Source organism: Equus przewalskii, chromosome 12 (assembly GCF_037783145.1).
Source record: "Equus przewalskii isolate Varuska chromosome 12, EquPr2, whole genome shotgun sequence".
Lineage (NCBI taxonomy): Eukaryota > Metazoa > Chordata > Mammalia > Perissodactyla > Equidae > Equus > Equus przewalskii.
Window position 1 is genome coordinate 23,676,007 of NC_091842.1, and position 27,805 is coordinate 23,703,811.

A 27,805-nucleotide genomic window follows, 5' to 3' on the forward strand; every position below is an offset into this window, starting at 1 on the left:
AAAAGTGGGAAGGAAAGTATAATGAACGAATGGCCTTGTACCACCCATCGCTGACTGCAACAGTTATTGACTCATGCCCAATCTCATGTCATCTCCGTGTTCCATTAACTGCCTCTCCCCACTGGATTATCTTGTTTTTGTTTTTGTTTTGTTTTTGGTGAGAAAGATTCGCCCTGAGCTAACATCCATTGCTAATCTTCTTCTTCTTCTTTTTTTTTTTTTGCCTGAGGATGATTAGCCCTGACCTAATACCCATGCCAGTCTTCCTCTATTTTATGTGGGACACCTCCACAGCATGGCTGATGACTGGAGTAGGCCGGGGCCTGGGATCCGAATCCACAAACCCAGGCCAAGAACTTTAATTACTCAGCCGTGGGGCAAGCACCCCCAATGGATTATTTTGAAGCAAGTCCCAGATATCATATTGTTTCTGGGTTGAGCTTTTAATTCCTACAGGTGAGTGCTAATTACAAAATTGAGGTTCTTAACCTTGAAATTGATCAGGAGACCCTGAGTTCTGCCGATTATTTTTACAATCACTAGAACATAAAGTTCCATGAAGGCAGAGCATTTTTCTATTTTATTCACTGCTTTACCTTATTAATAGCATACGATTCATAGTAGGTGCTTGATAAATATTTGTTGAATACATGAATGAATGAATGATTTTTTCAAAATAGTCCAGCCTTCCTAACTGCACAGCCATGTGCGAAAGAATGAAGGCAGACCATTATCTTACACAAAAATCAACTCGGAATGGATTGAAGGTTTGAATCTAAGACCTGAAACCATAAAACTCCTAGAAGAAAATATAAGCAGTACACTCTTTGACACTGGTCTTAGAAGGATCTTAGCGAATACCGTGTCTACTTAGGCAAGGAAAACAAAAGAAAAAATAAACAAATGAGACTACATCAGACTAAAAAGCTGCTGCACTACAAAGGAAACCATCAACAAAATGAAAAGACAACCCACCAACTGAAAGAAAATATTTGCAAATCATGTATCTGACAAGGGGCTAATTTCCAAAATATATGAAGAACTCACACAACTCAACAACAACAAAATGAACAAAAAATGGGCAGAGGAGATGAACAGACATTTTTCCAAAGAAGATACACAGATGGCCAATGGGCACATGAAAAGATGTTCAATATCACTAATTATTGGGGAAATGCAAATCAAAACTACAATGAGGTAGCACCTCACACCCATCAGAATGGCTGTAATTAACAAGACAAGAAATAACAAGTGTTGGAGAGGATGTGGAGAAAAGGGAGCCCTCATACACTGCTGGTGGGAGTGCAAACTGGTGCAGCCACTATGAAAAACAGTACGGAGATTTCTAAAAAAATTAAAAATAGAAATACCATATGATCCAGCTATCTCACTACTGGGTGTTTATCCAAAGGACATGAAATCAACAATTCAAAGAGATTTATGCACCCCTATGTTCATAGCAGCATTATTCACAATAGCCAAGATGTGAAAGCAACCCAAGTACCTATCAACTGACGAATGGATAAAGAAGATGTGGGGTGTGTGTGCGTGTATATATATATATACTACTCAGCCATAAAATACTACTCAGCCATAAAAAAGACAAAGTTGTACCATTCAAGACAACATGGATGGAGCTTGAGGGTATTATGCTGAGTGAACTAAGTCAGACAGAGAAAGACAGACACCATATGATTTCACTCAGATGTGGAAGATAAACACACAGATAAGGTCAACAGTTTAGTGGTTATCAAAGGGGAAGGAGATGGGAGGAAGGTAAAAGGGATAAGTGGGCACACATGTATGGTTATGAATAAAAACGAGATTATTGGTGGTGAACAAGATGCAGTCTACACAGGAACTGAAATATAATAATGTACACCTGAAATTTACACAATGTTATAAGCCTGTATGACCTCAATAAAATATAAAAAAAATAGTCCAGGCTTCCTTTATCATAACTTTAGAGGTGCTGAGATTGAGATAAAATGTAAAATCTTATTTTATCTTACTCAATCGACTTGCCTCAGGACTGACTGAAGGACTGATGGGGGTAATCGTTTCTTCTGAGAAACAGCTTTTACATCAATTCTAGCCGATGGTGTGGAGGTCGCCTCTCCCTAAATCCTGTGTATACCGAGCATTTCCAAGAGAACTTGCAAACTGGTAGCTCACAGGTTCCTTCCGGTCTGTCAATGTTTGTTTCGCCCACCTCCTTTTACAATTTGCATTGCGCTGAATTGACTTGGGCCCACATTCCTGCCAGCAACTGGCTGGAGGACAGTAGCATCTGCCCGCCCCCCCCTCCACCCCCCCAACCTCCCCCCACCATGAGGCATGCCTGCTTCAGCTTACCGCAGTCCCCAGCCCTCCCTGCGCCCCTCTGCCTGCATCTCTCCTAAGCCATCTGACTGGCTCCAGTCGGATCCCTGGTTTAGAACCAAACAGAGACCTGGGAGTATAGATTCCGCCAACTCCCGTCAGTCTGTCCAACTGTGTGATCCCTCCACAACACCCACTGGGCCCACTGCCTTTCCTTGACTAATTTTCATCTTTTCCCCACGGTTTTGTATCTCACTCAGATCTTTTAATTCTTTTGTAATCAATTTTTTGGCCATATATGTTCTCCCATAATATAATCTATGTCATCAAAATTTTCTAATTTACCAGTATGAAGTTATGCAGAATATTTTATTGCATTTTAAATTTTTTTCTTAACTGCTTCCTCTTATTCTTAACAGTGATTTTTCTCTCTTCCTCCTCTTGATTAGATTAACTAAAGATTTCTTTTTCGTTGACCCCCAACACCCACCAAAGATCCATTTTTGAATTTTGTCTCATCCATACCATACTGAGTAGAAATATTTTGAAGTTTCAAATATATGGATGAAAGCCTTCCATGGCTTCCAGCACAGATACAGCTTTGCTTCTAGTCTTTAAAATATCTGTGCGTGTATCCGTGATGCGTGTGTGTATATGTATTCTGAACAGGGGAACCTGGGAGAAAGGAGTAGATAGATGTCAGCTGCCTGTGATCAAGTTACCTTCTTCCCCAGAACTTCGTCTAGATTGTTCATTAGTTTTAATTAACTTTTAAATTACTTCATAGTTTTTAATCAATCTGGAATTTACATCGATGTATAGTATGAGACGAAGATTTAATTTTGCTTTATGTATCTCTTCCAAATATTAATCAGTTGTCCTAGCGTCATTTATTGAATATTTCTTCTTTCTCCATAATCTTGTATGGCCCCTTTTATTATCTAATAAAGTCAAGTACATGAAGGATTGTCTCAGAGCTATCTGTTCTAGTCCATTGATCTATGTTTCCATACTTATGTACAATGCTCTTTTAATCCATGAAATTTATAGTCCATCTTAATATCTGTATTTGGCGTGTCCCTTAATTATTCTTCACTTTCAAGTTGTTCTTGGCTATTTTGCCCATTCATTCTTCTCATTGAATTTTAGAGTCATTTTGTCAAATTCCCTCCCTTCTCACCAGGGGAAAGCAAATATAACACATATAAAATTAATTGTACAGGGATTTTTATTAGAATTGCATCAAATCCATTTATTTATTTAGGAATAACTGACATTATTAAATAATTTTTCTTTAATTCCATTCATCTGATCTTATTTTGAATTCCCTTCATGAACTTCTGTTATTTCTTCATATATGTTCTGTGCACATCTAGTTCTGTTTATTTCTAGGCAGGGACTTTTTTACCCCCATTTTTGAAGTGAAGAAATTAAGTGTTGCCCAAGGTCACACAGCTGGTAAGTGGTGGAGACTGGATTTGAATCCACATCCATCTAACGGCTGAGCCCACCCTCTTAATCATTATGCTACTTCATTTAAGATCATATTATACCTTGAAAGAATTTTAGTAGTTATTTTCCAGAAAAGCATCCATTTCATCAAGATTTTTCAGCTTGGGAAGCATAGAATTGTACATGGTACTTTCACTTCCTTTCCTAACTTCTTGAGCTGGATGCTTATTTCATTTAATTTCCTTCTTTCTTATTTAATGAATGGAAACCATTATGGCTGCCCTCTACTTTCCGTGGCCCTGCCCACTCTCTCTTCCTGAATTCAGAACCTTGTCATTTTGGCTCTTCTGTGTACTGTCTTGCTGACCTCCTGTTGCTGGAGTAGGAAGATCATCACTCTGGATAGACAGAGCTCCGGTCAGGCCGAGGGGCTCACATCTGGATGCCGGGAGTCTGATGTTCAGATCAGTTCAGGGTTCCATGATTTAGTACATACCCCTCAGTCAACACTGAGTCGAGCCTCCCCGCCCACCTGCTTCCCCTTGGTTTGGTCCATTGAACAGCCAGAAATGACACTTTTAAGAAATTGACCAGCTCTGTCACTACTCTATTTTTTTAAAAAAAGCTTTCAGATTTCCCATTTTTCTTAAAATGGACCCACACTCTTTACCTTGACCAACAACACCAGTGTGGTCCGGCCTCAGCTGTGCTCTCTGCCCACATCTCATTGCCTGTCTTTTCTTGTTTGCTTCCAGGCTGGCCTCTTTTTGTTTCTTGAATATGCCAGGTGCTCCCAGAACCCTGGCTTTCTTCTCTATGTTTCTGCCACCTGGGAAACTCTTTCTCCAGGACCCCATACATAGATCTCACGTCATGTCTCTCAAAGGCCACTTCCTCAGAGGGGTTTGAAGGCAGCTCCTTAATTACTACCCGTCTCATCACTATTTCCCTCACAGCAAGGATCACAATCAGCAGTGCCGTTATTTATTTACTGACTTGCTCCTTTGTTTTCCTGTCTGCCGCACTGGAGTCTGGGTGCAAGAATCTCATCTGTCTTCTTCCCCACACTGTCTCCGGGGCCTGGCACTGCATGTGGCACATCGTAGGAGCTCAATAGATCGACGTGGAATCAGTCAGTCAATGAAAACCTGGCTTTGCTGCACCCTAGCTGTGCGTCTCTGGACAGCTTAACTCCCTGACTTCAGCTCCAAACCTGAGAAAGATGACAATGCCATGGGGGTGTTTTGAGCAAAAAAATGAAAATGGAAGGAAAGCCCGTAGCTCTCTGCGTGGCACGTACAACACTCTCAAGAAGCAGCAGCGTGAATTATCCTCCTCATCTCGATTATTTAAATTTAGACGCACCGTTAGAGAGGCAGCGGAGAGTTGCCCAGAGAAGATTTTGTAGGATTGGAGCCTACTCAGCTTGGAGTCAAATCCTACAAGTCAAGCAGCTCATTTTTACTTTACTTTTTGTCAGGACCCAAGGACTGAGCATTTTTTACAGGAACTAATTCATATTAACTGTTCCTAATGGCCATCACTTATTATCTCACAATTCTGGAAATCCACTGGGATCAGTATGTGGTTCTGGTTCAGGGTCCCTCACATGTCTTGTGTGGATACTGGCTATGGGTTGGGACCTCAGTGTGGGCTCTCAGAGGGAGCACCTACACGTGGCCTCTGTGTGGCCTGAGCTTCCTCACAGCATGGCAGCTGGGTCCCGAGTGTGAGCATCCCAGGACATGGAGCCAGGTGGAAGCTCTATGGCTTTTTCTAAGCAAACCTTGGAAATTTCAAGCCATGTCTTCTGCCACATTCTATTCGTTAGAAGCCAGCCCATATTCAAGGGGAAGGGAATTAGTTTCTCCCTTCTGGTGGGAGGGGTGTCAAAGAATTTGTGGACATGTTTAAGACCACTAAACTAGTTATACTGAGAGAAAATTGATGTGTGGATCAGATGATTCTTTAACAATTAGCAAAAATAAATACAGTTGTCAAATGGCTCAGAACATTCATGTCAGCTCATTGATGCATTCTCTTTCCTAGTAGGCCTTATAGTGTGGTGAGTAAGCTAGAGTGCTAGATTTATAGCCAACGAGGTTCAAAATCTGGCTCTGCCACCTATTAGCTTTGTGACTCCAGGCAAGTCCATTAACCTTTCTGGGCTTCCTTCTCTGTGGAGTGGACGTGATAAAAACATAATACATGATGAGTGCTGGCCCACAGGGAGCACTCACGATATGGTGAGGACTACTGTAAGCCCCACTTCCTCCTGCAAGACCTTTACTGGTGTGGATGCTCCAACCAGACAGGGGGCGTGCTCCTTTCAAAAGAGTGAGCAAGCCTGGAGGGCACTTGCCCTCACCTGGGTCACCTTCGGGACTTGAGTTCCACCCCCTCATAGTTCATACAGCTCTCAAGTGAGCCCTTCCAAAGGGCTGGGTTCCAGGCTGCTGGGGTGGGTGGGCATGGCAACAGCCCCATCACAGCCGGCGCGTGGCCAGGGACTCAGATCTGCCAGTGTGGGCGCAAACACTCTCTCCCCAGAAAAGCTGCTTGAAGGCATAGACATGGGGAAGGGAAGGTTAAAAATAAAGAGTGGTCATGTCGGTTTTGAAATTAAGGAGCACCGTGGACTCAAAGGCCCTTCTATCCTCTTGCTTTTGGAGGGGCAGGGGGCTGAGGTGAGGCACCACGGAGCTCCCTTTCTCCAGAACCCTAACCCATGGGAGCACCCAGAATCAGGCACCTGCCCCTCCTGGCTCGCAGCTGTGGTCTCTCGTGAAACATTCCTGTTTTAATTGATTTGCAGGGTTTGTGAACTAGCAGCCCCCATCCTTATTATGTTCGTCCCTCACAGAGATTTTAAATTTTCAAGTTTGAATGATTTTGATTTGGGCATTTGCTCTCCAGTTAGCCCCACCCTCCCTGTTATCTGAGACCAGCGAGCTCGTCTACAGCCAATGTTTTCTTGGCTCTGATAGACATTCAAGTTTGGTTTTCATCTCGCTTACTTGGGCTTTTCCCGCTCTCCCAACGCCAGTGAATCTTCCATGGATGATGCACACACGGTGTTCCCAGAACTGTGCTAAGGATTAATCAGCTAGACCCTCAATGACTATCCGGGAAACCCTGCAAGCGTTCTCCACTCCATAGAGAAGGCAACCAAGGACCAGAGGGGTTAATGGACTCGCCCAAAATGACATGGTTTGTAAAAATGGCAGAGCTGGTATCTGAACCCAGGGAGTAGCAGTTAGTTTTTAGTTGTAAGTGATGGAAAATCCATTTCAAATTGGTTTAATTCAAGAAAAGAAAAATGATGGTGATTAATTGGCTCAAATAAGGTCCCTCTGGGTCCCGGAGCCCAGACTCCATCTCTCAGCTCTGGCTCCCTCTATGTTGGATACTTTTCAGGCCAGCTCTATCCTTGCAGAGGCAAGATGGCTTCTAGCATCTCATGGCCAACATCCTACTCTCTCGCCAACCTGAGTCAAAAAAGAACTTTTTGTCCCCCATTAGTTTTTTTTCTTTTTTACTGCCCAGGACATGATGACTCTGGTAAGAATCAGATCATATAACCTATCAGAGCCAATCATATAGGCAGAGGTATAGGATGGGCTTAAGGCACAGTCTCACGCTTGAAGCCTTGGGGGGTTAGCTCCACCTGAACCGTGGTGACTGAGAATAAGGAATGGATAGTATCACAAGGAGCATTGGTGTGGTCTTTCCAGAAGGGGAAATGTCCACTATATATGCCAGCAAAGACATTTATTGCCTTTCTCATAGGCTTCAGAGGTCTTAAGAAACTTCCATTAAGAATGAACAGGTAAGGGCCGGCCCTATAGCTGAGTGGTTAAGTTTGCGCGCTCCTCTTCGGCAGCCCAGGGTTTCTCTGGTTCAGATCCTGGGTGTGGACATGGCACTGCTCATCAGACTAAGCTGAGGTGGCATCCCACATGCCACACCTAGAAGGACCCACAAGTAAAATATACAACTATGTACTGGGGGATTCAGGGACAAAAAAAAAAAAGAAGATTTGGGCTGGCCCTGTGGCCGAGTGGTTAAGTTCGCACGCTCCGCTGCAGGCGGCCCAGTGTTTCGTTGGTTCGAATCCCGGGCGCGGACATGGCACTGCTCATCAAACCACGCTGAGGCAGCGTCCCACATGCCACAACTAGAAGGACCCACAACAAAGAATGTACAACTATGTACCGGGGGGCTTTGGGGGAAGAAAAAAAAAAGAAGATTGGCAACAGTTGTTAGCTCAGCTGCCAATCTTTAAAAAAAAAAAAAAAACGAGTGACTAGGTAAACATAATAGGGACAAGATGGATCTGTGTCTATAACCTTAGCATCCAGAAGAAGGTGACTATAGAGCGAGCTTTCAGAAGACAACTGTTAGTATCTCTCAGAACTCACTCTCCTTTCTTTTCCCAGTTATACCACCATTTCCCTCTGGGAAACCCTTCATCCCCCAAGTGATGCAAGGGCACTGTCTCTTATCTCCATACTACTCCAAAGGGGGAGCATGTAACCCAGTCTTGGCAAATCTGATGCTTATCCCCCAGGCTAAGATAATTAAGTTAGAGGTAAATAATCAAGCCAAGCTAGTAAAACTCAGTCCCATAACTTTTATTGGGACTATTGGAAAAAATTTAATTCTTCTTCCACAGGTATTGCTAAGCTCTGGGGTTAGTGGTTGGAACTTCTGGGGGCCACCAAGAAAATGAGGTCGTGGAGAAAATTAGATGAAGTAGAGAGGGACAGTTTTCTGATATTGAACGAGTCCCTGGATCCATTTGTACTTGAAGCCAGACAACCCAAGGCCTCTTTAGTTACCTAAATAAATAAATGATCTCTGTTTTTCTTTTAATTACTCCAGCTTCAGGTGGGTTTTGCCACTTGTAAACCTCAGAGGGTTCAACACACAAGTCCAATACCCAGGCAGGTGTTGGGTTCCAGGAGGGAACAAGGCAGAAGGACACTCTTCACATTTAGCAAGAGGAAGGGGAGGGTACGTGGTCCTCTTGTTTCAGGGTGTCTGAGGGCTGGGCCTGAGGGATGTCAGGGAGACATCCTGGTGAGGCTGTATCCTAAACCTCGACCCCTCAGGCACTGAACGTCTCTTTGAACTTCTCTTTGGAAACTCCCTGGAAGTTACCCCATGGCTGTTTGGAATTAGTCCTTGTTCTCATTTATTCCACCCCCTTAGCAGAAGTAGTTCTGGAAGTAACAAGCTCCTGAACATTTTAATGCGGCACTTAAACACACAAGCTGTAGGATCTGATAGTCCTGCATTCAAGCCCTCCCTTGAGCACCTATCAGCTGTGTGACCTTACTCAAGTTACTTGGCGTCTCTGAGACTCAGCTTTCTCCTCTGTAAAATAGCTTTAATAATATCCAGCTCCTACAGTTTATACGAGGCTAACATGAACTTAACCCTGGTGGTAACCTAGTGATAACTCAATAAAAGCTAGCTATTGTCATCATTATAAGCAAACTGCATTCCCCCCAAAATGTTCAGTCTCATCTGTAACTTAATTTGAAATCTCTCCTTTGCTGTGTTCTTTCTTGCTTATGGGTGTTTTTGCAGTGGATGTAACTACAGGTAATTGACGTTGTCAATCGATTTATGAACAAAGAAAGGGTAGTAGCTGAGAGTGTAGACTTGGGAACTGAACTGCCTGGATTCAAATCCTGCCCCTGTTCATGGCTGTGTAGACAAATGGCTCCATCTCTCTGTGACTCAGTTTCCATATAATGAATATATGATAGAAATAGCACTTTTCATTGTGGTTAAGTAAATTAGTATTTGTAGAGTGTTTAGAATAGTGACTGGCTCACGGTAAGCGCTCTGTAAGCGTTAGCCATCAGCTACCTTTAATGCAGTGCCACGTCAACCACAAATATGGTTCAGTCGCCAAGTACCGACTTCTGGGGGACACAAGCAGCTCTGTGTGCGTGACGAGGCTTTGCCGAGTTCTGACTGCTTGAGTTCTCTCGTGGTCCTGCTGATCCCAACAGCACTCAGGAACACACGCCCTTATAAATACACATTTTGGTGACAGCTCTGGCCATGCCAACATTTTGTGTGGGTTTTAAAAGAATTTCATGTGATTCATAACAAATTTTTTGAAGGCAGCCTGCATTCAAAATCTGGCTCTACCACCTGCTATTTTGTCTTGAGCAAGTTACTTAACCTCTGAGCTTGTCTCCTCCACTGTAAAATGGCAAAAATAATAGTACCTGCATTATAGGGTCGTTGTGAGGATTGAGTTCTTATCGCAAAGCCCCAGGATAGGGCTCGACACATTGTTAGTACTAAATTATTATATTACGAATAATAATGTCCAGTTAATAAGTTCTGCAAATACAAGCCCCCTAAAACACCCTTAGAATTCTTGTAAAAGAGCTGAAAATGTGTGCCCATTGCTTTTCTACAGAAGAGGTTTCAAGCTTGTAGCCTCCCTGACGTATATCAAATGGATACATTTTATTTGTACAGACTACAGTTTCAAAAAATTAGAATTAGTGGCCCATATTTTAAAATCAAGACATTTCATATGAAACTCTAGATTTCCAGCTTCTCTGGAGGAATGGGAAAATACGGCATTGTTGAGCTGTGCTCTTGCAGGTCATCTCTTGGAGAGGACGCTGCAGTGGCTGCCACTTTAGACAGGTCAAGATACTCTCCAGGTCAAGAACACTTGGCTCACAACACCCCTGTGTTTTCACTCCTGGAACGCTTCATGAATTTGCCTTATTTGCCTGGCTTCTGTCATAGTGAAAATAATAGCTAAGACATATGTAAAACATACCATATTCTAGGTACTGTCTCATTCGATCTCCACAACAATTCTAAAGGAGAAGTATTATCATTGTCTTCTCCCATCTTGAGGATGGGAAGACACAGCTAAGTAACTTTCCAAGGTTATGCGGCTGGTTTGTGGCCGAGCTGGGGGTTGAATGCTCTGGTTCTGGGGTCTGGGTTCTCATCGCTCGGCTGGACTCTAGAAGCCCTTCATTCTGACCCAGGTCAAGTTTTCTGCAGTGGTATCAATGAAATGGGAACAGGTTCCACGGTGTCAGTCTTCAGTTCTCATGGTCCTGTTGGCCAAGAAAGCTTAGATATGGATCCCTAAGGTCATGATTTAGGGACTTAGCTGCCTAGTTTCCTGTTGCCCTCAGCATCTCCAGACTCGTCTATGATACCTAAGGACGGTCCTATTTGGAATAGAAGCTCTTGCTGGAAGCCATTGAACTTGGAGCGAGAGTCTCTTCCCACCCTATTGCCTCCCAACTCAGCGTCTGCGATGCAGGGCATGAAGGACAAAAGCCATCCCCAGAAGTTGGTACATGTGCTCATCCTCTACAACCACAGACACATCCCTTCCTAGATGGCTATACTCACTTCCCAAACGTGCTGAGACTCAAAGGAAAGTGACACATCCCTATACTGAAGGTGATACACACACACCCTCCCTTTTTTTAAAACGTTGTGTCCCTTTTTGATAAACATAAAAATCTCACCATGGCCAGGAAATTCCAATAAGCCCTCACCCCAGAGTCTATAATTCTTGATTGAGAAATTCTTCCATTTTCTACACAGCCCTTCTAGCCAGATTTGGTCAAGCTTTCTTTTCTGAAGTCTGTATTATAGAAACAAGACATCTTCTTTCCTTTTCTGGTTATAAAATTATGTGATAATATTTGAAGATGCTGTTTCAAAATACGATTCACTCCTCATTGCAAACCCTGGAGAATCACCGATCTGTGAGTGATTCTTGTGGATTTTTAAGACAGTCTTTACCCAAATGGTAGCTTTTGAGATAATGCCTGACAACTGCTATCAAATGCTTAACATTTGAAAATAAATTCGCAAAACACAGAAGATGAACAGATGGTCTGTGAGTTTTGTCCATTCTCTGTAGCTTTCCACCACTCTGCAGCATCAGACATAAGGGAGTTTGAGCCAACCCCAGGTGGGTGTATTGCGAGGGGGAGGCGAGCCGTGCCCAGGCCTGAACCATACAGAGCAACAGCTGTCTTCAGGGGCTCCGCAGCAGGGCTGTGCCCACAGAGGGGGGGTCCTTGCTCCTGCTTCCAGCTGGTGAGGACAGCGCCAATAGGGAAGAGGTTTAAAGGCACCAGGGTCCCCTGGCTGTCAGAGTGGCCTTCCTAGTTTCCTCTCATCTTGTTGCCTGGGACAATTAGGAGTGAGAATTCCATCCCTGATTGCACCTGGCTGGTGGCACCCCACATTGGAAGGCTTGGTCCTGGAATCCCAGTTCGGTCAACTGGCCAGCAGTTGGGTCAGACTCCAGGCTATAATCTGGTCCACATCAGGTGTATTAGTTTCGATAATAAAAGACCACAAACTAGATGGCTTAAAACAATAGAAATTTGGGGCCGGCCCCGTGGCCGAGTGGTTAAGTTCTTGCGCTCTGCTGCAGGCGGCCCAGTGTTTCGTTGGTTCGAATCCTGGGTGCGGACATGGCACTGCTCATCAAACCACGCTGAGGCGGTGTCCCACAGGCCACAACTAGAAGGACCCACAAGGAAGAATATACAACTATGTACCGGAGGGCTTTGGGGAGAAAAAGGAAAAAATAAAATCGTAAAAACAAAAAAAACAAAAAAAACAATAGAAATTTATCCTCTCACAGTTCTGGAGGCCAGAAGTGCCAAATCAAAGTGTTGACAGGGTGGCACTCTCTCTGCAGGCTCTAGGGGAGAGTCCACTCCTTACCTTTGGCATCCCTCTCTGCTTGTGGCTTGTGGCTGCATCCCTCTCTGCCCGCCTTCACACTGCCTCGCCTGTGTATCTGTATCTCCCTCTGCCTCTCCCTTATAAGGAGACTTGTGATGGCATTTAGGGCCCACCCTGGTAATCCAGGGTAATCTCTTCATCTCAAAATCCTCCATTTAATTACTTCTGCAAAGTAAGATGACTTTTACAAACTCCAGGGTTAGGACTCAATATCTTGGGGTGACCATTCCTCAATTTACTGCACCAGGTTCTTCTCACCACTGCTGAGGCCTTAATTTTATCCTGCTCTACTCCCTTCCAGACCAGCCTCTTCCCTTCAGAAAAGTCACAGGCCCCGGCGGTCTCTGAGGAAACTGACCCTGGCCAGCTGAAAGAGCACCACTTTGGCTGGCTTAGTCCGAATCAGTCACCTCCCTTCTCTGCGTTTTTCTCTCACCTCTACAAAGATGGCGATGGGCAAGGTAAGCTCACCTCTGCTTCCCCCTGCGCTTTTGCAATGGACCCACTGATCTGCCTGCTCTCCTCTCACCCCTACAAACCATGTTGTCTAAGGTAAATCAGGTCATGTCACTCCTTTGCTTAAAGCCTCTGTGAAAAGACAGAGTAAAGGCCCTCCCTGTGGATATGTCCCCTTCCATGGCAAAAGGGACTTTGCAGATGTGTTAAGGATCATGAGCGAGGGAGATTATCCTGGATGATCTGGGTGGGCTCAACGTAATCCCAAGGGAGGCGGGGAGGTGCCCCGGACAGAAGAGGAGCTGTGACAATGTAGGCAGAGGTTGGAGTGATGTGCTTTGAAGATGACAGGAGACCACGAGCCAAGGAACGTAGGTGACCCCTCAAAGGTGAAACAGACAAGGAAAGAAGCTCTCCCCCAGAGCCTCCGGAAGGAACCAGCTCCGCTTACTTCTTGACTTTGGACCAGTGAGACTGATTTTGGACTTTTGGCCTCCAGAACTATAAGATAATAAATTTGTGTTGTTTTGAGCCACATAGTTTGTGGCAATTTGTTGTAGCAGCAACAGGAATCAAATACAGTGTCAAAGGGATTCTCATTGAACTTAGAACAAAGTCAGATTTCTCATCATAGTCTACAAACGCCTGCAAGATCTTGCCCCTGCCTTCCTCTCTGGCCTCATCTCCATCACTTCGCCCAGACTTACCATTGTCCAGCAACAGGGGCTACTTTCTGGTCTTTGGCAGGCCGGGCCTCATGCTCTGGCCCTCGCTATCCCCTCTGTCTTCAATGCTTTGCTCTGGCTCTTTGTCACTAAGCTCAAACTATCACCTTCTCAATGAGGCTTTCCTTGAAAACTCAGGCTAAACAGGTGACAACCCAATCGTCCCCACCCCAGCCAGTCTCTCTCCCATCACTCTGCTTTGCTTTTGCTCACAGCACGTATTGCTATCTACAATCGTGCTATTCACTATGTTTAATATGCATCCCTCCCAGAACGTCAGCTGCATGAGAACAGGGTCCATGTTTTGTTTCCCATCTGGAACAGCCATTGATCCTAAAGAGAGATTTATTCAATGAATGAATGGATGAAATATTCCTTCCTAATGATTCTTCTCTGCAGTCACGGGCTGCCTGACATAGTTTCAGCCTTTGTAGCATAACAAGAAAATCACCCTCAAGCCCAGGTTTGAGCCATGAGATGAGAGAGGACGGGATCTGGAGGCACTGTCTGCTTGCTCCTCTCTTCAGTCAGAGTTTCTTCCCCCTTAACGCAGTTTTAAAATATTTCCCCCTTTTCATTTGCTTCCCCTGTAAGCCCTCCCCTGGGCTCTGTCCATTTGCGACTAGTAGAATTTCCTGAGGATGATCTTAGGGTCAAATACCCTCAGGGACTCCTCAGCTAAAGCTCCTATGGTCCCTTTCGGCTTCCTGCTGCTTAACGAGGGCAGAGGTGTGAATCTGATGCTGTTCATGTTTTAGGGGCTCAAGGAAACTCCTGTTTTGAGACTGAGGGCCCTTAAATCTTGTGGGCTTAAATAAATCCTGACTTCTGTTCTACTCATGAAGGGCTTGAATCTTTTGATGCCAAAAAAGGGTGATTTCCATTCAGAAAAATGGTATCAGTCTGGCCACCCATACCAGCTCAGAAACTCTTGGTCAGAAAAGAGATGATCATAGTGCCTGCTCCCCACCTCCACTTCACATCTAAGGAGGAGGCTTGATCTGGTTGATCAAGATGGAGCACATTCACTGGACATAGAGCTAAGACCCCCCTTTCCCTCTCATACTCCACCCCATACCCTTTGGAGGATACCCTTTACACCCATGAAGTAGGCAGCTTCTGACATGGCTCCCAGTGGTCTCTGTCTTTCCTATTTATGCCCTGTGTAATCCCTTCTTGAGTGTGAGCTGGACCTAGTGACCTGCTTGTAATGAAGAGAATAGGGCAAAAATGATATAATGGCACTCCTGTGATGAATTTTCAAAAGAATGGAATTTACATCTTACTGGTATTCTCACTATATTGCCTTCTTAGCTTGAACACTTTAATGAAGCAAGCCAACATCCTGGAAAGGCCCACATGGCAAGGGACAAGGGCAGACTCCAGCCAAGAGCCAGAGAGGAACCGAGGCTCTCAGCAGAACAACTCACAAGGAACTGAATCCTGCCAACCACCATACAAGCAAGCTTAGAAGTGGACTTTTCCCTGGTTGAACCTTCAGATGAGACCACAGCCCCTGCCACACCTTGATCGCAGCTTCTAAGGGACCCTGAAGCAGAGGACCCAGCTAAACTGTGCCTGGATTCCCAGCCCATATAAATGTGAGCTAAAAAATTTGTATTATTTTAAGCTGCTAAGTTTTGGGGTACTTTGCTAACAGTGATAGATAAGTAATACAACCCACATGATATCTAGGAATTCTCCATGCAATTCAACCCACCTTAGGATTAGGATTCCACATTGGGATATGAAGTCAAATCGTCAGGTAGTAATCAACTTTTCATCTGCTAGGCTTTGTCCTCTATGCATTTATTTCCCTCTTGGACCTTGTGAGGGAGAGTGACTGGTTGAAAACAGAATTGAAAGTTCTTGCTTCTCTCGTCCAAATGCCATTGTAGTCTCACTCTGACATCTGGCCTAATTTGGACAGGCCATATGCCAGGGAGACTAGCATTTATGGGACAAAATCCACAGTGGAAAGAGTCTGGGTCAAACATTGAAAGGCCTCTAGAATTCAAACCTTTATTGTTTTGGGAAATTGGGATTCACTTTTGGGGTCAGCACTGCTTGTCCAGGAAGTGATGAGCAGCAGAATTCCATGTGGGTCAAAGCGGTTTCACATCAAAACCAGCAAATATACGGGACCCGTGATATTTGGCTTTCCGGCTTTTAGAGCCAGACATTGATAGGTGGTACTGGATCAGGCGTGCTGGATCACATATTCCAGATTTGGTTCCCATTTATCTTGCTTTGCGTTCCTTCCTGATTTCTCCAGTATTTCAGCTTGTGTGTGAGGTTAGAAAAAGAATCATGGCAGGAATAACATTTGAGGATTTTGGAATTGTGTCATCATTGGTTGTACCATCAGCTCTCAAGTGGGCTCTGCTTATCCGACTGACAAGCCTGAACTCTGGCACTGTCTTTGTATTTGGGATTGAAGAGACAAGCAAGAAGACTGACTTCTGGTGATTTATGCGGCCTAACCTTGGGGCAGCCGAGGACGCTCCTGCAATTTCTTTCCCATCTGTCTTATTTCTTTGATCCCCTCTAAGTTCATGAATGGCTCCACTGATAGATTATGTGGTAGATAAAAAATCGGCCACCCATTATGCCATTGCTGTGTCCACTCGCCTTTGCAGTGTGTTTCTACAGTGCCTCCCATGCAGAAGTGGAGTCTATTTCTCCACCCCTTGAATTTGGCTTATGGGAAAGCAGCAAACGTGACATAAGCAGAGGCCAGAAAAGTGCTTGTGCACAGGGGCTTCTCTTCGGCATCCTTAAAGCCACCATGTGTAGAGACCTGTGTTCTAGTGGGGACATAAGAGAGCACATGGAGCAAAACAAGCATCTCGACTGAGTTTCCTCTAGACCAGTTAGTGTGTCAAACACCATATATGTGAACGAGGCCACCCCAGACCATCTAGTCCCCAGGTGACCTTCCAGCTGACTGAAGATACACAGGCATTCCATCAGAGACAAGCCAGACCAGAAAAGACACCACCGTGAATTAAATAAACGGTTATTTTTAAAAGACACTAAGTTTTGAGGTAGTTTGTCACTCAGGATTAGATAATTGACTTAGACTTCTATCATGTGTATGTTTCCACCAACTCACCTTCTTGCTGGATCTTGAGTCCCCGAAGGCAAAGGACTATAACTCATCAGAAGGTCAAATTCAGGCCCTTGCTTTTGGTGGTGAGCTTGGTAATGAAACGATGGGGACCTCTATGAACCAAGAGCAATGACAAGCAAGTCACTTCTTTAATTGCTTCTCAGTGTTGGCCTGTCTCTTTATATCACTAGCCCTAAGTATCTTGGGCAGCCCCAAATCCCCATCTGCAGAGAATCCACCTTGGTGGTTTGCTTTCTAAGCACGTAGCCCTCTTGCTCCAAGAAGAACTTCCAATTTTTGTTCAGAGAGCTGCCCTCACCCATGCTCGGTTGCCATGGTTTGAGTGGCACTCTGCTCACAGCTCCAGAGGCGCAGCTCCTGATGTAGGTGGTTGGCAATCTCTAAGATGACACCTGGAGGCCTCCACTGCCCGGAATTCTCACCTTGTATAATCCCCTCACCTTAACCGTGGGCTGGACTTACTGACTTCCTTCTAAAGAAGAGACAACAGCAGTATGACAGGATGTCACTTCTGAGATTGGCTTACTTCTGAGACTAGATGTCGTCCGGATTAGGCATTCTCACTCAAATCATTTGCACCAGGGAAAACCAGCTGCCATGGCCAGAGGCGGCCCTATGGAGATGCCTTCCTGGCGAGGAACTGAGGCTGCCATGTGAGTAGGCTTAGAAGTGAATTCCATCTCCCCCCAAGATGAGCCTTCGTATGTGACAGCACCCTGGCCAAGAACTTGACTGCGACCTCACGGGAGGCATTAATCCAGCTAACAGACATTGAGAGGTAATGAAATTTTGTTGTTTCAAAGTTTTGGAGTAATTTGTTACACAGCAACAGATAACAAATGTAATTTGGGTCTGGCCAAAGCACCTCCCCTGCCTCTTCTCTCTGACACAGTGCTTGGTTCAGGAATGTACACGTGACCAGGCTGAGCCAATCACGGTAAACTGCAGGATTTTTATAGGAGCTCCCACTCTTTCTCCCTGGACGTGATCCCAGGAGGAGGAGAGGCTGGGACTTCCGCAGTCTTCTTGCCCCTAGGAGTGAAAAGTCCCGGACTATCTTGCTGGTCTCTATATCATCAGCACCCAGAACTATGCCTGGATCACAGCAGATGCTCAATATTTATGAAATGAAAGCTGGATTTACAACCAGCAGAGGGAGAAAATACGACGGGCTGACATGGAATGGAGAACCAGAAGCAGCAATGGTAACCTCCTCCATAATATCATCTTAAACGGCACGTCATCGAACATGGATAGAAATCCATGTATTTTCACTTTCTAAATATGATGTTCTAAATGGAACACACAATTTCTTCTTTAAATTTAAGTTGGCTTTAGCCAATTTTAACTGGCAGAATTTCTAAAATTCTGCAAAGTCCACTAGGACCAATGCATTCACTGTATCCTCCTAATGCTCCATTTATTGGGGGTCTCCCAAGGAGGGAGGACATGAATAAACTCTGTAAAGTCATAACGTAATTGGTGTGACAGGTCTCTTTTCTGCTACCCACTGGGATTAGCAGCCACAAAGGCATGTGCTGTAGATTGGCTTACTACAGCTTTCAAAAAGAAAACAGAAGCATGATTTCACTCAGAGAAGATATTGGGCAGACACCCAGTGATTCAGTAATGTGCCACTCTGATCTCAGAGAGCGTGGGGCTCCTTGTCATGCCAACAGCTTTTGGAAGCAATCTCCTTTATTTTCCCCTCCTCTTCTGGCCTCCCTGGACAAGTATGGCTGTGGAGAAAACAGCATGCACCTTTTTTTGCAGATGCTCAATTAGGAGAAAATAGTAAAAGGTAAGTAGTTTTACAAATAGTGACATCCTCATAGACCATGAAAAAATGTTCTCTCTTTACTGACACCAACCTCCTTGTTGACTTTTGTCATGCCTGGAAAGAAATTTTTGTTCTGTACTTTGTGCTTGAGGATTTAATATACATGAACCACACTGACTGGGTGACTGAGCAGAAACCATAATTATGGGAACAGGAGGATATTGAGGTCATTAAGCTTGTGACTTGCAAATGGCAGAGGTTTCAACCTCAAATGGCTACACCAGCCAGGTAAATGGATGGAGAGTGTAGGACAATAGGGCACGGTGGAGACTGTGGTGAAATGAGAGCACACACCACTTTTAAAGGAGATACCTATTTCTCAGTTCTGTCAAATTATTTCCACATGTGTACATAGGCCCAGTGCTGTCAGTCTTCTGATGCTTTCCAAGTGAATCTGAAAGCCCAGAAATTTATATAAAATCTCCTATTTTTTAATGTTGACAATGATATCAATTAAGTAAAATGTTGTGCATGTGAGACAAATCATCTACCAGCTGTATCAGCCCATGGCTCTCCAGTCTGTAACCTTTGTACCAGAGTCTATTTAGAAGCAGACATGTTAACAAGAGAGTTCGCATATATTAACTCAGTTTAATCATATCAATTCTTAAACAAAAAATTTCCTCCAAGAGACAATAGTTCACAGTAACTGCAAAGCTTACTCACAATTTTTAAAAATACCGGTCATGCTTAGCATTCAAAGATGATATTTTAGAATAACTGTAAAAACTTTTACCAGGAACATCAGCTTCTGACTTTAAAAATTACAAATACTGAAGCATTTTGGTATCAGACACAGTAGTTTTGACATCGTCTGTTCATTTGATGAGTTTCTGGAAGTTTGGAAAATTGTACCTCTATAATTGGGATAAAGCGCTTATTCTAAACTAAACATTTTCCAATGTAGAAAACAAACTAGCAAGCTACACATACAAAGAAAAGCCCTCTAGGACAAGCTCTCCACCTGTTGAATGCCAGCATATGCACCATGAATCCTGGAAGACTAGAATTGATACATACATTTGACCTGAAGTCTTACACTCCAGGCTCGGCAATGGAACCTGCATTCACCTACACATTAATGACAAACTCTGGGTTAGTATAGGAGAAGCCAGCAAATTCGTTTTGGTCCAAGTTCATGATGAAGAGCTTATCCGTAGGCGTGAGTTCCACAGGCTGTCTGGTGAACTCTTTGTCGAAGTTGGAGGTGTCTCGCCTGTCTCTCTGCCAAACGGAAAGCAAACACATTAACACAGCAGCGGCAGAAGAAAACAGAACCAAGACATGCCAGGTACCGGGAAGCTGACGACATCTCATGGGCAGAGTCAGAAAGAGCCCTGTGCTCACAGTTTTTAGCAGCTGCATTGTGCATACCACTCCCTGGCCTTCGTTTCACATTGTATATTGGCTTCAGGAGAGAAAACTTGGTGGAAATTTTCTAAGAAAGGAAATGAGACATGAAATTTCTTTAAGGATTGCCCTTAAGTGTTGTGTGCGTGCTCTGTTTTCTTTGTCTTTGAGATGAACTGAGTTGGCAACTACTTCTTACCATGGATAAGGTCACAGAATTCATCAGGGGGTAGAGCGTCCTGGAGAAAACCATCCAGTAGCGACCTCTGTGCCCAGGAGGCTCTTTTCTTTAACAAGGGGAACAGCTGCACAGCCTTTCCCAGCCTCCAAGAAGGCTGAGTGGGGTGTGAGGAAAGGAGATCGCTGCCAATGAAAGGAGCTGACCACTGTCTGCCTACATTCTTTGGTGCAATCTAGACTTTGAAAGGATGCTCAGAAATCCACCCACAGACTAGAATTTGGGTCTTCATCAGCCAGACGTTCTCTCCAAGGATGTTTATAGCATGCATCTAGTCAAACTAGATAACTGTAACAAACAAAACCCAAAAGCTTAAAGTAAGGTCTGTAAGGACAGCCTTAAAAGAAACAAAAATGCTATTCTCCTAGTTACCCTGGTATTTCTTTCAGGGGGGCAGATGGGCATTGATCCCAGTTTACTAACTACAGTTTGGGGCAAGTTTTACCAGGGAATGTCAGAGTGCGCTCTGATAAAAACATCTCACAGACGAATGATGCTCTCCCCTCTCCAGGGTCTGTGTCAGCCTATCGTCTCTTCCCATCCTCACCACCCACCTCGGGGCAGGCAGAGCTGGAGTCCTCATCTCCCATGGTTTGGTACAGGAGGAAACTGAGGCACGGGAAGGTGAAGTGACTTGCCCAGGATTGCACAGTGGGTTAGTGATTTTTATCTGACCACATCGCTCCTAATTATGCCTCATCTCAGTCCCTCTGATTCGAGGGAGACAGCCCAGTGGCTGGTTTATTACAGGAAAACCAAGGATAATGCCTGGGTTTCACTGTTACTGAGCAGGCTGCCTGGCGTTAGCCAGAGTTGTAGCAGACAGTCAAGAGGGGAGGGTCAGTGAGGACTGACTGACTTGCTAGTCTGGCCAATCGCCATCCATGCTTTAGTCTTGGCCCCCAGTGGGCACTGACTGCTAAGGATTTCTCATTGCTGGGCTCATTCTCCTTTGCAAGACACCTCTCACAAGAATTCCTTCTTTTGGGCTGCTCCCTTGAGATAGGTAACATGTGCCTATGGAGTTCTCCACTCACTTGTGCAGTGTACGTGTTGGGGTGCAGGAGTAAGGGGGACATCAGGAACACATTTCAGTACGTGTAGCCACAGCAGAGAGGCTGAAGGTGCTGACGGAGCTGTTCTCTGGATGATGGGCCGTCTCCTGCCACATGCCACCTCTTCTGCTGTGTCTCCTGCCTGTTGTGAGCCTGTCCTGTGCTGTCCCAGGCACTGAATGCATCACTTCCTGTGTTCAGAGAAAAACTCAATTGCCAGCTCTTCCTTTAACATTGTCTGTGCATCCCTTTCCTGACTCCAGAAATCATACTTTAGCATCCTTTCAATTGTCTTCATGGCACCTGCTGCCATCAGCAATTGTCTTGTTTATTTATTGCCTCTCTCCAGGAGGACAGAGTCCTTGTCTGTTTCTTCACTATCGTATTTCCAGTGCCAACAATAATGCATGACACACAGCAGGCTGTCCACAATTATTTGTTGAATGCATGAATCAATGAATGAAGACCTGAGGAAGGATGAGACTCTTCCCCTTTCTCAACTTATAGTTGTCCCCGAGTCAGAGACTTCACTCTATAGCAAAACAATTGTTCCCATTGATCTTAAGGGTCTCTCACATGGGCCACTGCCCATTTTGAGTCACAGTATAGACTGAACTGTGTTAATCCCTTTCGAGGTCTGACAGCTCCAGGGCTGTGTGTGGGTCGTGGGTATATCTTGGGCTAGAAGGCAAGAAGCTGCCTCTTTTCGGGTCTCCCCTGGTAATATGAACCTATGTGGCCTTCCCTGCCTGTGGGCATCCAGCAGGGCTCCTTTCCCACTACCCACAACTTTGAAAGCCCTTCCCATTTGTGGTGCTGGTGATGTCTCATGCGTCAAACAGCCACATGGTCCAAAGAGGACTTGCCATGATGGACTTTGCCCTATTGGCAGGTCCCCATAGGAAATATCCCTGAATTTTACCCTAGAAGTTGGGAGAGAATGTTGGGACAATTCCTTTCTGGGTTGATAGCATTTGAAGCCACATGAGAATAGTCTCACTAATCCAATGAGGGTTATTAATTCCACTGGCCTCCTATTAATTCCCCAAGAAGGTCATTGTGACCACGGCACTATCTTTTCTTAGAAGAGGAGCAGGTTAGTGAGAAGTCTAAGGAATGAAAAGAGGATTCCTGGATCCTGGTAGACAATTAACCATGGCTAACATGGATGTGTTTAGGTTTCTTTGGATTTTCTCATTAAATTTTCTTTTTTTTAAATTCTGCCCTTATTTAGGTTCTTTCAGAAAATCTCAATCTGTCTCATCTAGAAGAACCAAGTGGCGTGAGGCCAGGGACAGTGTGCTGGAAGGACAGCAGTGTCTCCCTGACCCGGAAAGGGTAATGCCTGCAGGAATAAAGAGGTGAGAGCCAGGACTCGGAAGCGAGCTGTAAAACTGGCTCCCTTTCTCCACATGAGCACCTGTCTCTGCTCAGATCTTGGTGATCCTGTGGTCTGTTCGAGCACAGAGACCGTGCCTTTGGCCTTCTAGAGGGAAACCCACCCCAGCTTCCATCCTGCCTCTCTCTTTCCTCACCCATCATGCTATAGGATTGTCCCAGAACTCTGAGTCAAGAGGGCGCTGCTGCAGCTTCTCCTTCAGCCTCAAACTGTGGTCTCCAGAGAGAAGAAAGAGCCCCGAAGATTTTAATGAGTTTCTCTTTCTCGTAAGAAGCCTCCCTGACTAACGCAGAGACTAGTTATCTCTAGATCCTATCATGCTTTTAGTCACTTGTTTGATGACTGCCCTCTGGACGGCATCTGGATGGCTCCTCACTGTGCTCCTGGCACCCAGCACAGAGCCTGGCACACAGCTGGTGCTCAATAAATGCTGGTTGGATGAATTAATGGAGGGTGGAATACATGGATGATGGCAAAAATAAATTAAAAATCTTCCTTCCAGGATAAATTTGCGAACTATTGCCCAGAGATTATATATGTTAAAAGCTGTATCTTGGTCTCATCTTTACTTGAAATGTTGATAGAAAAGGAAACTGCAGGAATTCTGACTAACGATCTCTTACTTCCACAGAAGGCTTTCCTGACCAACCTCAGTAGGACATGTTAGGGGAACAGAGACTTTGGCCTGAGCATCTATGTATGCAAACTGTTAAACTTCTGAAAAATAATGGCAGCAATTCAGAAAACTTAGAGTGCAGTATATATAGACAGTTTAGTCTATCTATCTGTGTCTATCTATCTTACATTGTTCTCAAAAGTTGTCATAAATCATTTGTCAACGTCCCAGCATTTCTCCATGTTTTTATCTTCCTGAGAGTATATCCAAGGAAAAGCCTGGTGACCCAACGGCCAGATGAAGGGCCTCAGATAACCTGCCTGTTGATGGGCATGGCTCAGAGATGCTGGTTATAGAGCAGGAGGAGTCCCGCCCTGAGAATCAGGACACTCAGGTTTGCATCCCAGCTGGCTGACCTTGGGCAAGTCACTTCCTCTCTCCAGACGCCAGTTTCCCCAACAATAAAATGAGAGGGCTGTGCCTCGATTTCCCTCCTTCTCTAGCCTCCTAAGCTTGTCAGCTAGGACTGAAGTTTGCTTCACCTGAGGTCTAGATTGCCACCACCATGGCAGTAGCAGAGATGGCCCCAAAGCCTGCAGCAAGGAGAAGCAAGAGGGCAGAAAGGAATGAAGGGCAGGACCCTGGCCTAAGCAGAAATCCAAATCATGGTTTTCTTAAGATGAGAAGTCTTACTTCAAGGACATTTGTCAAGTTTTTCAAGTTCCCTTGATGGTCTCTTAGAAGCCCTGGCGCTTCTGGAAATCACTCGACTTGTGATAAGAATTCTCTTTAGGGCTGCCTGCAAATAGCAGGAGGCAGCAGGCAAGGATGGGGAGCCATTTGCTGTCCTCATCCACTCAGAAAGAAATGGGATTTCTGCCACCCAGGGGGTTTCCTTGGGCTTCTGGGGGCTCATAAAGCTGCTTGCTGGAAAGAATGTTTCGTCCGAGCTGGGAGGAGTGGTGATTTTAATAAGAAAAACAGGAGCGTGCCCCAGCCACGCTCCAAGCTGACCCCTAAACGTGACTGGTGGGGCTGTGGGCTTTGAGCTCTGACATCCTTGGAGGCCCCCCAGCTAGCTCACCCCATCCTATTACAGGCCACCAGGAGTCCCTGAACGGTCCCCAGTCCCAGCCTCTCTGAACTGGCTGAACACTGGGGCCAAGATTAAGCTCTGGGTTTAGCTCCTTTCTCTCCTGAAGCCTCGAGAGGCCCCACTTTGTAGTTTGGGTCCACATTTTTCAAAGAGAGTTGTTTTCCTTGAAATAGCATTTCTTCTTCTTCTTTTTTTTATTATTGTATGCTGACGCTAGAAGAAAAATGGCACATAACAGATATCCAGATACAAATGAACATTTTCACAAACATCTTGCAAAACAACATCAAAGTGAAGAATACAACTGTCTATGTGTCAAGAAATGGTGTCTTTCTCAGAGCACTTAATTAGCTTTCCAAAGCCAGCAACGAACCTAGACAAATCCCATCCACACAGGCCTGGGTCTGCTGGCGCCAGAGCTGTCCTCTTGGCAAATCAAAGCAGGTCATCATGGTTAATAACATTTGGACACATATTTCAAAGCGTGTGTAACAAAGTGAGGAATTTTTTTGCACTTGAACAACAACAGAAATAAAACCCCAAAGCAAATAAAGTTTGAAATGTAATGTAAAACCGTGGCCCGTTGGGACCATGTAGAGTGACCATGCCTTCTCAGGGAGTGGTGCCAAATGCCCTTTTCAAGTAGTTTGGGGGTGAAGGTCACTGGGGACATATAGCATCAGAAATTACAGTCCTGAGGCAGCACCCAAGCTGGTTGTCTTTTGACCTCTGAGGTGCTTTTAGATCGAAACTGCCTAAAAGCACACTCTGAGAATTTTCAAAGGGCTTAGATAATCTTCTTAACTTTGAGTTAAAAAAAATAACAAATAAAATTTTATTTTTAGCACGTTCTTTTCAAAGCTCATGGTGTTTCCAAACCAGGCAGAATGGAGGAATTCCCTCTAAGTCAAAGAAACCATAAACTTGGGTACAAGCCAAGCTCCAGGTCCAGAAGTGGAAGAATAGGCTAGCATCCGATTATCCACTCATTTGGTAAGAAAAATCTGGACTGGATGGTTGGAGTTGGAGAAGGTATGAAAACAGTAGTGCAGAATAAAAGGGGAAGAAAGCAGGCATTTTCTGTCCCCACTGGATCTACTTGGCTGACATGCTGGAAAAAATAAATTGTAAGAGGACTATGATAACGTGTTAATTATGCAGCAGCATTTCCATACGCCATCTGCATAATCCCATCTCACAGAGATGCTCCAAACTACCTGAGGACATTTGGGTTCTGAAACACGGTCACTCTAGTCTCATCAGCAAATAAAGACATGGATGCAACTTTGCAATGAAAAAAACAATGTCACCACAATAGCCGTTGAGCTTGAATGACAGAAATGAAGGACGGAGATCTACACATCTACTTAGCTCTTGACTTCAGGTTTTAAAAATTCAGAGTTAACAAAGGAAAATCCTTCGAATTCTGATTGGTCAATATTCCTGATGACTTCCTGGTCAGGAGGTGTTAGGACTGGTGGATGGCGGGTGAAAAATCTGTCGAAGTTTTCAGCATTTCGCCCACACTATGAGAGGGGAAGAAAAGAACTTGTGGTGGGTGGAAAAAAAAAAACAAAACCAAAATCAAAACAACAGAACCAAACAAAATCGGGTGTGGTTTTCTTCGATCCCTTCCCTTTCACTACCTCAGAGAGATTGTTTCAATGATCTGAAATGAGAGCAACATAAAATGCAAAATTCTTATGACCTTGGGCTCCCGACCTTCAGTTCCTGTAGCTCGTGAGCTGCCCCTGGTGTCCTTCTGGGCAGTCAGGAGCTGTATGGTAAAGGCATGAGATGGTGGGGCTGGTGACACATGGCATGTCCCCCCACCCCCTACCCCCAGGAGTCAGCCAAGTTCATCTGTTGAAAGAGATGGGATTAAGGTACCTGAGATGTTTCATGTGGCACATGATGCAAAGTAATGACCTGCTTATACATCACCTGTGAGGTCCCAATACTTAGCAGCAGGTCCCTCAAAGTGCTGTCCTCTGGCTCTCAATCAGGAACAAATGACGTTTTCCAGCTCATCAGATACAGGAGTTTACAAACTCCAGTCAATGGAGAAAGATCCCAAGACCTGGGTTTGGTGGTTGTAATGCATGGGCCACCACAAGGGCCTGGTTAGCTGGCTAAGTCATTGACCCTTACTTACAAGGTGCCAGGAGGTAAACTCAGCCATTCTCTCCAAGCGGGAATGAAGGGTGTGGGATGAAATACAAACCAGTGTTCGATGGGGCAACTGGGTCCTAGGGAGAAAATCATTGCCATTTCTCACCATCCTGCGGTCCGTCTACCGTATATGAAAAGGCCCTAGTCTGAGGCAGAGTGGTAACACGTGTGTGTTTGCACATGCATACCTGTGTGTGCTCATGCATGAGTGCACACACATGCACACGCTCATTTCCACCTAATGAGAAGAGACGAGTCACTAAATCTGTTCTTTGTTCTTCACCAGCAAAATTCATTTTCACAAAAGTTCTAAGTGTTTCAAACATGGTGTCTACAGGAGGTAACTACAATGTAATAACATAGTAGTAGCAGTAATAATAATTATGACAACTAATATTTATTATGTGTTTGCTATATGCCAGGCACCCTGGAATGCTCTTTATGTGCGTTATCTTATTTAATCCTCCCAATGACCCTATGAAGTGAGTATTATTATCATCCCTATTGTACAGATGGGGAAACTGAGGGCAGGGAGATTATGTAATTTGTTCAAGACCACACAGCTAACAAATAGCAGAGCTGCACTGTGAGCCAGGTCCGTCTGAGGTCAGAGCCCTAACTCCTGGCTCTATTTTCCAAGAACAGTTGACAGGCTGGGGACTGACTGGATAATGGAGTGTGGCAGGGATGGGCGGGGAGGGAGGAGAAGCCAAAGATGGGATGATGAGGTCTCTGGTTTGAATGACAGAGAATGTAGTTATATCAATCACTGAGACGAAGAAAGTGGGAGAAATGGGAAAGATGACTATTTCTGTTTCAGACATGATGACCTTGCGGGACCTGTGAGATTCTAGGGGGTGACCTGAGGCAGCTCGAAGTACCAGTTCTGCAGTTTGGGAGAGAGAACTTGAAAAAAAATTTAAAGGACAGAATATGAAGGGTGGAAAAGAGATAATAATACTAGTCATAAAGATCATTGAGCACTTCCCAGGCAACTGACACTTGCCAAGTGTTTCCCATATGTTACCTTTTAATTCACGTAACCACCCCGTGAAGTAGGTGTTTGATTCCCGTCTCCCAATGAGAAAACTCCCCCTAAAACTTTGAGCGGTAAGAGCAGAACCAGGAGAGAGCAATGGCAGATAAGCTGGGGACTGAGGGGGATCCAAAGAGAAGGGC

The 27,805-nt window shown here is 44.8% G+C and overlaps 1 protein-coding gene and 1 long non-coding RNA gene across 5 annotated transcripts in view; one reads left to right on the forward strand and one right to left on the reverse strand.

The window, feature by feature from the left end:
* Nucleotides 1–26,158, forward strand: part of LOC139074899 (uncharacterized) — a 37,980-nt gene extending 11,822 nt beyond the window's left edge. Inside the window, exons 3-4 of one of the 3 annotated variants that reach the window (XR_011524810.1) lie at nt 12,848–13,007; nt 15,042–26,158. This is a non-coding gene — a long non-coding RNA (uncharacterized lncRNA). The remainder of the gene's footprint in view (nt 1–12,847; nt 13,008–15,041) is intronic. The other 2 variants (XR_011524811.1, XR_011524812.1) reach the window with 2 other exon arrangements.
* PRKCB (protein kinase C beta) overlaps nt 19,272–27,805 on the reverse strand; it is a 304,393-nt gene continuing 295,859 nt past the window's right edge. Inside the window, exon 17 of one of the 2 annotated variants that reach the window (XM_070568297.1) lies at nt 19,272–25,980. In XM_070568297.1, coding sequence (XP_070424398.1) covers nt 25,822–25,980 — 159 coding nt within the window. In that variant the 3' untranslated portion in view covers nt 19,272–25,821. The remainder of the gene's footprint in view (nt 25,981–27,805) is intronic. The other variant, XM_070568296.1, reaches the window with a different exon arrangement.